This window comes from Miniopterus schreibersii (assembly GCF_964146895.1).
Source record: "Miniopterus schreibersii genome assembly, chromosome: 2".
NCBI classification, from domain to species: Eukaryota; Metazoa; Chordata; class Mammalia; order Chiroptera; family Miniopteridae; genus Miniopterus; species Miniopterus schreibersii.
In genome coordinates, this window is record NC_138102.1 from 187,659,274 (window position 1) to 187,670,312 (window position 11,039).

Below are 11,039 nucleotides of genomic sequence, written 5' to 3' on the forward strand. Positions count from 1 at the left end.
AGCTTCAGCCCCAGCCCCAGCCCCTGCCCCAGCCGCAGCTTCAGCCCCAGCCCCTGCCCCTGCCCCAGCCGCAGCTTCAGCCCCAGCCCCTGCCCCTGCCACAGCTTCAGCCGCAGCTTCAGCCCCAGCCCCTGCCCCTGCCCCTGCCACAGCTTCAGCCCCAGCCCCTGCCCCAGCCGCAGCTTCAGCCCCAGCCCGTGCCCCTGCCCCAGCTTCAGCCCCAGCCACAGCTTCAGCCACAGCCCCTGCCCCAGCCGCAGCTTCAGCCCCAGCCCCTGCCCCAGCCACAGCTTCAGCCCCAACCCCAGCCCCTGCCCCAGACGCAGCTTCAACCCCAGCCCCTGCTCCAGCTTCAGCCCCAGCCCCTGCCCCAGCTGCAGCTTCAGCCTCTGCCCCTGCCCCAGCTGCAGCCCCTGCCCCAGCCACAGCTTCAGCCCCTGCCCCAGCTTCAGCCCCTACCCCTGCCCCAGCTGCAGCCTCAGTCCCAGCTGCAGCCCCTGCCCCAGCCGCAGCTTCAGCCCCTGCCCCAGCTGCAGCTTCAGCCCCTACCCCCGCCCCAGCTGCAGCCCCTGCCCCAGCCCCAGCCCCAGCCCCAACCCCCACTAGTAAGTCAAGGCCTTCAAGTCAGGAGCCTAGTGTGGCTCTTGGCAAGGGCAGCCAGGAGGGGCAGATCTCAACTAGCTGGGGAAACCTTATTTCAATGGTTCTTAAGAGTCACCCCTTCCCCAGGCCAGAGAGGTCCCAAGGGATAGCCCTAAGGGCAGCTCCGGAGAGCCCTAGAGAGCCCAGCACTTTCACAGCCCTGGAGAACAGGGAGTCTGGTTCTTCCCCTGAAGGGGCCATCCCCAGTCTCAGGGACAGGCAGGGCTCCCCATCTGTGATGGACACAGGGGCAGACACGAGGGGCCTGGCTGAGGCTGGATGTCAGCCACAGCAGAGAAGCACCGAGACTAAGGAGGCTGCAGTGCCCAGGGCCCCCTCTCCACTGTCTGAGCAGAGGAGGCCTGGCCCTATACCCTCCCCCATTGCCAGGCGGGACCCACAGCCTGTCCCCAGGCCACGGAAACGCAGCCTGTGTGAAATAGTGGAGAGCTCAGAGCGGAAGGTCAGCCAGGTGGCCCCAGGAGAGGCGCCAGGAGAGAGGCCCATCCCTGCAGGAAGCAGGGAGGTCCTCACAGAGAAGCAGAAAGAGGCCCGAAAACTCATGGTGTTTCTGCAGAGGCCTGGGAGCTGGGGGGTGGTGGAGGGGCTCCGGAAGCCCAGCTCCCCTGCCCGGGAGCAGGCCTTGGCAGCAGCTGTGCAGCGGCGGCTGGACCTGGGCAGCTGCCTGGATGTTCTGGCCTTTGCCCAGCAGCATGGGCAGTCCCGCCTGGCCCAGGAGACCTATGCTTTGATGAGTGACAATCTGCTGCACGTGCTAGGGGACCCGACCCTCTACCGGCAGCTGAGTGGAGCTGACCGGGAGCGCATCCTGAGCCTTCGGACTGGCAGGGGCCGGGCTGTGCTGGGCGTCCTTGTGCTGCCCAACCTCTACCAGGTGAGCCGCTCAGGGCTCCCACGCGGCTCCCAAGCCGAGGAGGCTCCTGCCATGGGTCCTGCATCCCTGCCTCCTCCATCGCACCTGCATGTGTTCAACCCCCAAGAGAACACGTGGCGGCTTCTGACTCAGGTGCCGGAGGAGGCCCCGCTGCGAGGCTGCAGTCTCTGCACCATGCACAACTACCTGTTCCTGGCAGGGGGCATCCGTGGCTCTGGCGCTAAGGCTGTCTGTTCCAATGAGGTCTTCTGCTACAATCCTCTGACCAACATCTGGAGCCAGGTGCGGCCCATGCAGCAGGCCCGTGCCCAGCTCAAACTGGTGGCCCTGGACGGGCTGCTCTACGCCATCGGGGGCGAGTGCCTGTATAGCATGGAGCGCTACGACCCCCGCACAGACACCTGGACCTCACGCGCGCCCCTCCCCGCAGGCACCTTCCCTGTGGCACATGAGGCTGTGGCCTGCCGTGGGGACATTTATGTCACTGGGGGCCACCTCTTCTACCGCTTGCTCAGGTACAGCCCTGTGAAGGATGCATGGGATGAGTGCCCCTACAGTGCCAGCCACCGGCGTTCCAGCGACATGGTGGCGCTGGGGGGCTTCCTGTACCGCTTTGACCTGCTGCGCGGTGTGGGCGCGGCTGTGATGCGCTACAACACTGTGACGGGCTCCTGGAGCCGAGCTGCCCCCTTGCCCCTGCCAGACCCTGTCCCGCTGCGCTGCACAGTGCTGGGCAACACCATCTACTGCCTCAACCACCAGGTCACTGCCACCTTCACAGTCTCTGAGGGGACTGCCCAGTTCCAGGCCAAGGAGCTGCAGCCCTTTCCCCTGGGGAGTAAAGGGGTCCTCTGTCCATTCATCTTGACTCTACCCCTTGAGGACCAGCTACAGACTTCTCTCTGAGCTGCTTGGGGCCAGGACTGCAGCTGCTGCTCTCCGGGCAGTACCTGGGCTGGACTGTGAGTTGGGTGGGGCACAGGGAGGTGGCTGTTCTTTCTGGGACAACTTCCCTTTTCTGTTTTAATAAAGCTTCATGCTCTCTCCTCCCCCCTTTCTCCTCCTTCGATAGAGCCCAGGCTCCCTGCATCTGTGAGCTGGTCTCCGGGGGTCCCTACCACACCCATGCACCTCCTGCCTGTGTAATTGAGTCCTTGCACCAGTGCCTCAGCTGGCTCACAGGAACCCCCCTCGGGGCAGGGGACTCCCACGGCCCAGGTTCCCATGTCACCGCACCAACAACACTGCCTGGAAATAATCTGCCAGGGACCCATGGGTTCCTGAGAACTTGGACTTGGCTGGCTGAAGTCGGCAATTGCTGAGCCCAGGAAGGAGATGGCTTCCCTAGGGCTCAAAGCTAGGCTAGGGGCCCTCAAGGGGCTGGGAAGAGGGAATGGGGAGCAAAGTCGTCCCTGGGAGAACACCTTTGCCTCTGGGATTTTCTGCCCATCCTGAGGCCTCGGGGAGTATGGCTTGGCTGTCTGCAGAAACAACTCTTAGCTCTCCCTTGTCTGGAACCCCATCTGTGACACTGCTCTGTGATCTGTAGCCCCTGCCCATAACCCCAGCCTAGACCTGGCCAGGACTGCTGGGCTCATGCCCCTCTGCAGCCTTGTGGGGTCTCTCCCACATGCTCAGGCCCTCCACTTCCCACCCCCCTTCCTACCAACCCTCTTTTTAAATGAGACCTGGGCTGCGCCCTACCTCTGCCCCTTATTAGCTGTGTGGATTTGGGTGAGACATCTAACTTTGTCTTCTCATCTGTGAAGTGGGGATAATGGACATGTCACTCAGGAGAACTGTGAGAATATAGGTCATATATATGAGCACCTGGCACAGCCCAGGAAGGTAAATAAATCTGAGTACGGCTGCCCGTCCCCTCCTCTGACCTGGTTTGTTCCTGGCTTGCTTTTTGCTTTTTATTCTGTACTTGGCACTACATATGCTTAATTCACTGCCAGCATCTGCATCTTACACGTCCCACGCCCTGTTCACAAGGTGTCACACGCAGCTGGGGGACAGAAAGCTCAGGATGTGCTTGAAAATAAGTGTATTGAGAAACAGGTGCTGTGCAGGCAGCTGTATGTTTGGGTCGCTGTTTCTCTGCCAGGCAGAGAAGGCTCCACCCCCATGGCACTGCGCACAGGCAGACACAGGGGGGCAGCTGTAGGGTCAGGGTGGGGGACCTACTGCATGCGCTTGGTCTCACTGAGCAGCTCTTGCCAGTTCTTCTCCATCTCTTCCTTGCAGTTCAGGAAGGCATCCTCCAGCCGGCGCATGGACTCTGCCAGGGTGGGGTTGGTGCGTATCACCACCATGTCGTAGGCCATCCACGTGGCCTGCACTGCAACAACCAGACAGGCCCTAGTCAGGCTACAGGGTGGGGTTGTGGCTCTGGGGCAACCCTGGGACCACACCCAGCTGAGTCACCCAACTATTCTGAGAGAAAGCTGGTCAGCCACTTGATATGGGGCTCACAAAACCCTCTATTAACACTCCTCCCTGCCCAGAGCAGTACTGAAGCTTCCCTAATCTCACACAAATCTTAACTTCTGGATATATCAGCCTGGGACACTAAAAGGCTGCAGGCCAGTCTGATATGAAATGCTAGGAAAAACTAGAGCAAACACATGTCCTTACCTACCCACAGTTCACAGCTAGTGATTGTAGGGTGACCATCAAGGAGTCATAACACCCACCAAGCTCACAGGCTCAGGTAGGGCTGACCACTCCCATTCCTGAAAGGCCCTGAGCCTCATGTTTCCTCGTGCTCAGTGGCCTTGGATGCCTGTCCACCTCCACCTGGGCACCTCTCTGCTTTCATTAAGGCCAGTCCAGAGCTCCTCCTCTGGGAAGGTTTGCTGCACCCCATGTTAGGTGTCCTCTGGTGCTCACACGGCACTGACCACTTCCTTTCCCTTTCCCTTTGAGAGCAACTTAAGGGCGGCGTCCCTGGGCCTATAGGTGAACATGTGCTGCTCATACCAAAACCCCACCCTCCACAACCTTCTCTCTACAGCACCCAACCCACTGTTGTGGCTCTGCCCTCGAGAACTACAAAGAACAAGGATCCCAGCCCTTCTGCATGACAGGCAGAAATTGTTAGAAAAAGTATGAGCAGTATCTCAACAGACAGACACTCTTACTGTATAGCAAGTGCAGGAATTCTTGAACTTTTGGAAGCAGGGGAGTCACTTGGGACACCTGGTAAGATGTAGACTGTTGGTCCCTCCTACAACTCAAAGGTTCCTGTCTAGCAGGTCGGGAACGGTGCCCAGGAATCTGCATCTTAACAAGTATCTGGATAATTCCGGTGCCCCAGGGGGAGGGGCATGGCGAGGGGGCTGCCGACCACACTTTCAGACCAGCTGGACAGCAAGTGGAGCATGGACTGGGAGTCTGAGTTTTGTCATCTCTCTAGTTGCTGGCTGTGTGACCTGAAACAAGTGATTTAAACTTGCTCACCTCAGCCTTCTCATCTGTAAGGGAAAGACAACATCCCTATCTCATGTCTCCCCCTGAAGATTAAATGAATGGCAGTAAACTGCCTAGCAGAGATTAGGTGCTCAAGAAAGAAGAAACTCTTACTATAAAATAAATAATTGAGGTATTTAGGGCAAAGAGTTAGGGTAGGTAAGAAATTAAAATTCGGGGGGAAAAACAGCTCTCAGGAATGAATCATATAATCCTACATAGCAGCTGGACTTCCAGCTCTGAGTTTCCTAAGGCCAAAGCAGAAAGGAAACATGATCAGTTACAAGACTCAGTGACCATAAAATAAAAACAAACCCATTGTTTAAGACACTTTTATCCTAAGAAAAAAATGTCCTATAGGTATATTTTATGAGAAGTGTAATGTAGTTACACTTAATGTAGAAAAATGCCCTTGATGATGTCCCTACCTTACACACAAAGTGATTCTTCTGTGTCTGTAGCTGTAATCACAGGTGGAAGAAAGCTGGTGGCATACCACCAAAGCACAGTTCAGAAAAGGCAATTCAGTGAGACACTGAAACGCTACAGCAAGTGTACAGCCCTCTTCTGATTTGATCCAAGGAAAAATATTTAGAATGCACAGAACAGGAAGGACTCGATCACCCTCGAACACCCTCTAGCAATATATGTCTCTGGAGTTTTCATTTACTCTGTATACTGAGCACCTCCTTTGTGCTCTCATTTCACTAGGGCAGCCCAGGCGCTACAGCAGCATACAGGAGAGACACTCCCCTAACCTCATGCAGTGTCTGTACTAGTTGCAGTGGGAGGAACCAGATGCTGAGCAGGAAATAAGCAGTACATGTTGAGACTGATAAATGGAGAAGAGTCATATTATAAACCAGCTGGTGAGGTCAGGCCCCCTTGGTGGATTTTTCGTTAGGCCTGTGCAGTAGCAAAGCCAAGGTTATAATCTGTGGAAAGGCCTGTACAGCAGGTATTCTGAGAGGCTAATCAGGACTCACCTGTACACTTTGATAACCCACCAGGTAAAGCCAAGGTCCTCACATGGAATTTAAGAAAAACAGTCAAGCCCGGCCGGGCGTGGCTCAGTGGTTGAGTGTCGACCTAGGATCCAGGCAATCGGGGTTCGATTCCCAGTCAGGGTACATGCCCGGGTTGCGGGCTCGATCCCCAGTCGGGGGGGCATACAGGAGGCAGCTGATCATTGATGTTTCTATCTCTCTCCCTCTCCTTTTCTCTCTCTGAAATCAATAAAGATATATTTTTTAAAAAAAGAAGGAAAAATGGTCAAGATGTGTGCTGTGAACCCTAAGGACTAAGAAGGGCTCTTGGTAGCTACCTGGGCTAAAAAAAAAAAAAAAAAAAAAAAGCAGAGCCTAGCAGCCATTTCTGCAAAGAGGTCCCTCATGTCAAGCAGAAGCCTCTGCACAGAACTGCCTGCCTGCACTTGTTTCTGCCCGTGGAGCCATCCTTATACAGGACTTCCTGGAATCCGGTTTCAACCAATAGGCCTAAGGCTTCCCCATCCACTCAGAGCTGCCACAAGCTCTGACCAATGGGATGGATTTAAATACTACAACAAAACAAGTTAGAATCTCTTTGTACCCAAGGAATTTTATGTTCTTAAGGCTCACTTCCATAAGGCATACTACAGCTAAACCTGTACTAGGAAAATTGGCCTAGGTCATGCTTTGACTTAAGTTCAAGAGAATGGAAATAGAATTTTAAGCCTTGAAGCGAAGAGAATTTTGCCTTTTAATATTGCTTAAAATATATACCTTATATTTATTTTATGGTTGGTGGTTTTAACAGTTGTTGACAATTGCTTTCTTGGTTATTTTCTTTGCCCTGTCTGGTCACTGAAGCAACTGGACAAAAACTTTCCCTGAGGCAACAAAGGCCAAGTGGACTTCACTTTAAATTTAACCTAAAGGGTCAGGATGAGAGATTATATCATCGTGGTCCAAAATTACGCTACTTCTGCTAACAATATTTGTCCTAACTTGTCCCAGGGACACTATGAAGAAACAGATGTGCTTCTTACCCTTTAGGTAGAAAAATATTTTAATGTTGCCATTTACTGGATTTGAGTCCATGGGCCCAAAAACAGAGTTTGCTTAAGAAATTACAAAAGGCAAATTATACAAAATATTTTAATATTATTTAATTTTTGGTTGCTTATATATTAAAAATATACTTTTACCAGCTGATAAAGTATTAAATAAATTTTTAAAAAGACTTCTATTACCCTGCAAATTAGACAACTATGCAGAAGATTTATATAAAAATAGAATTATAAAGAGGAAAATATGTAAAACAAAAACTAAGGAAGAATCAGCTAAAGGGGAAATAATGGACCTTATTCAAAGGATGAATGTGGAAAAGACCAAGGGGGAGGATGTGGAATCGTGCACAGCAAAGCATCTTTTGTGCCATGTAGACGTAGGCTAGACTTGTTTATTCCTGTGAGAAAGGAAGGGCACAAGCTTCCCAGGAGTGTAGCTGCTTAAATACAACTGTTGTATGTATCAGACAACTTTAAGCTTATTTAGAAAGCTTAAAAAACAAATTTAAAAAATTGTCGAAGCCGAGCCTTTTATGTAATGTGCTTCCCTGAAACACCTGTCAAGCTTCTCTCTGAGGTAAGGCAGCATTGTTTAGCAGTCAAGCCTCAGTTCTCGGACCTCTCCCAGCTCGAACAAGTTGGTCCTCAACCGAGCTGTTCATGGAAAAAGTGTCTTGGTTGTTAAACAAAACTTCAGTTCTTGGCCTGACAATCCTTTTGTGTTGATACATCAGTATTAAGAAAAACATCTCTCAGGCCATAAACAAAGGAGAGAATGTGAGTCAGCTTACTGCTAACATCTCAGAAAATCATACTGTGAAATTTTTTTATTTTTTATTTTTTGCTTTTGTTGCTGGTGAAAGAGATGATTAACACAATTTTAAAACACAAAGAGGCTATCAAGAGTGCTAATGTTGCTAGGGGTGTGAAAGAAACAATGCTCACAGGCAATTGGAGAGATAGAAAAACTGTTGTTGATTTAGATAAACAAAAGCAGTGAGCAGGTGACAGCATTTTGGAGGCAGTGATATGTGAAAAAGTGAAGATGCCGAAAGCTGACTTCCTGAAAGACACCCCTGGAACAAGTGCTGAAAGTGATTCATTTAAGGCTAATAGGGGGTGGTTTGATAAATTTAAGAAAAGAAGCATTTATTTATAGATTAAACAGATTTATAGATTAGACATGTACTGTATATAGGAAAGGTTAAAACAGAGAATCATTTGGGGGTCTGGAATGGATTACTTCAATTTACATTATTTCTAATGGGAAAAAATGATTTGTGTTTTGAACAAATCACTTCTTGAATAGCATTCCAGAATGAATTAAGTTCTAGAACTGAGGTTCCACTGTAACACTATTACTTAATATTGTTACCTTAGCAATATTAATTTACTTAACTATTGCCCTGATTATTATTGGAATATTTGCCAAAAAGAGAGTCTCTAGTGGAGCTAAATAAAAATGCAGTACACAGCCTGCATTTTGGCATAACTTCGGTTTAGAATTAGATATTAAAAAGTAGAGAAAAGTAGGAGAACATATAAGTATTTCACTGATCTCTGATTTGGGAACGATTTTCTAGGCATCAAAACAATGGGAGTAATTCAGAAAGGAAAATATCGATAGATTTTCACTACATTAGACTTCTGTTTACCAAAGCTTCATATACAAAATTAAAAGGAAAATAGAAAACTAGAGAAAATATCTACTACAATTTTGAACACTTTATAGTCTTAATACATAAAGAGCTCTTACAAATCAGTAAGAGATTCTATCACAGATGTCTGCTGTTCCTTTCTCATTCTCAGTGCCAAGCCTTTAGTTCAGCAAAAACTTCGTAATTGGTCTTCCTGCCTCTAGACTTCCCTCTGCAAACCAACCCTCACACTGTTACTAGACGAATCTTTCTAAAATACAAGTATCTTCCTTAAAATCCAAAATGGCTCCCTCTCACTTAGACAAGAAAGGTAAACTCCTTAGCTTGTCATTGAAGATCCTCCCCACTGTTCAGCCTCACCCTATAAACTCCATATGCTACTCTGGCTCCTTGACTACCCCAGGCTTTCCCTCATGGGCACATGGCCTTGACTACCTATTCTGCTGGACTGCTTTCCTCTCTACTCCCAGCACCCCTACTAGTCTGCCCAATCTCTACTCCTTCCCTAATGCTCTGTTTAAATCCTCTCTTGCCTCCCCAAGCAGTCAGCCTCTCCTTTTGTTCTGCACTCTTCCAAATACTCAGTGTACGCCACTGTCATTTGCCAGATTATGATTTTAATATAAAATTAAAATATGTTTTAATTAATTAATTTTATATATCTTTATTGATTTCAGACAGAGGAAGGGAGAGAGAGAGAGATAGAAACATCAATGATGAGAGAGTCATTGATCAGTTGATCTCCTGCATGCCCCCTACTGGGGATTGAGCCTGCAACCCCAGCATGTGCCCTGACCGGGAATTGAACCTCTATCTCCTTGATCATAGGTCGATGCTCAACCTCTGACCCATGCCGGCCGGGCCACTAGAACTTTTTTAAAAGGTGGTTTTAAAAAAATATAAGAAATTTTCAAGTACACAGGCAAAAATGATGCAAACATTTCTAAGTAGAAATTTTCTATAGTATGTGGTAATAAATGGAGATTATTTTCAAACTAATAATGTCTTTAAAAATAGTTTGTTTTCATTTGAGTAAAGTATGATTGCCTTCTAAAATTAGTTTTACATCATGATTTTCTCTAGCAAAACTTAGGCTCACAAATTATAAGAATTATACATATTCTGAATTAGTAAAGAAGAAATTAAAGAAATTATAATGGTATTACTACCACTGCTGGTTACCACTTAGTGGAAACATGTTGAATAAAATAACAGACTAATATTCTTTTACAAAAGTGGAGACATTCGTCCAATTCTATTGCTACTTTATTCCGCTGAGCTATACCTCCCATCAACACCTTACCAATCTTAGCACTATTACTCTGAACTCTTTTTATTTAAATGGCTCATGGAAAGAATGCTACAATTCTGTTCACAGGTATGTGTTTTTTTGTTTTTTTTTTAAAAAATATATTTTTATTGATTTCAGAGAGAGGAAGGGAAAGGGAGAGAGAGAGTTAGAAACATCAATGATGAGAGAGAGTCATTGACTGGCTGCCTCCTGCACGCCCTCTACTGGGGGTCAAGCCTGCAACCCTGGCATATGCCCTGACCTGGAACCAAAGCATGATCTCCTGGATCCTAGGCCAACACACAGCCTACTGAGCCACGCTGGCCCTTCCTGTTCACAGGTTTTATGTTAATATTACTTGTCATTTGATGAGTACTTGACCTTGGGTGTGGTACTGTGCCCAGTTAATATTTCTGCCCTCAAGAAGGTAACAGCCCAGTTGCAGAAATAAGAAGCAAACACAAAATAACTAGAAGACGATTCAAGGCAATATGTGGTGATATACAATAGTTATGTAGTATGGAAGTCAAGACGTGGTCAGGGAAGGCCTTGTTAAGAAGGCACCTGATTTGAGTGTGCAAGTATAGGGAGGATTTGAAGTATTGGAAAAAAGGGGTAAGGCACCCTGCCTGGGAAAACAGCCTACCTGAGATTTTCTCCATCTCTTCCAATATCTTTTCCAAGTCTTTATTCAGATCTGACAGCATTTTCAGCATGTTGTCACAGCTTCTTTCCCCAGGGTCGGAATCAGCCATCTAGGCAATGCACAGAAAGAAGATACAGTGAGACAGACCAACGTTTCAATTCCAGCTCCTCTACCCACACCTGGGATAGCCCATCCGGAAACCTGAGGTCATCTTTAATTCCTCCTATTTTCCTGACCTGAGGAGTCACTGAAACTTTACTAATTTCATTTGTTCCTGGAATAAATATTTAATCATCTATGAGTCAGGAAGGCCAGTGCTCAGGAGCCACCAGTGAACTGAATCCTGCTCTTGTGGAGCTCATAGCCCAACTCAGTTCTTTAAA

General features: G+C 48.6%; 2 protein-coding genes across 2 annotated transcripts; one reads left to right on the forward strand and one right to left on the reverse strand.

Annotated features, from left to right (window-relative positions):
- Nucleotides 1-664: 664 nt before the first annotated feature.
- LOC308553341 (kelch domain-containing protein 7B-like) lies at nucleotides 665-2,443 on the forward strand (the record flags this gene model as incomplete). Its single annotated transcript, XM_081129218.1, has 1 exon — nucleotides 665-2,443. Exon 1 carries the CDS (start codon nucleotides 701-703, stop codon nucleotides 2,441-2,443), a length of 1,743 nt encoding a protein of 580 aa, XP_080985344.1. The 5' UTR covers nucleotides 665-700.
- Nucleotides 2,444-3,723: 1,280 nt separating this feature from the next.
- On the reverse strand, nucleotides 3,724-10,765 carry SYCE3 (synaptonemal complex central element protein 3; the record flags this gene model as incomplete). The annotated part of the gene is made up of 2 exons (XM_081127046.1): nucleotides 3,724-3,881; nucleotides 10,657-10,765. 2 exons carry the CDS (start codon nucleotides 10,763-10,765, stop codon nucleotides 3,724-3,726), a joined length of 267 nt encoding a protein of 88 aa, XP_080983172.1.
- Nucleotides 10,766-11,039: the final 274 nt, after the last annotated feature.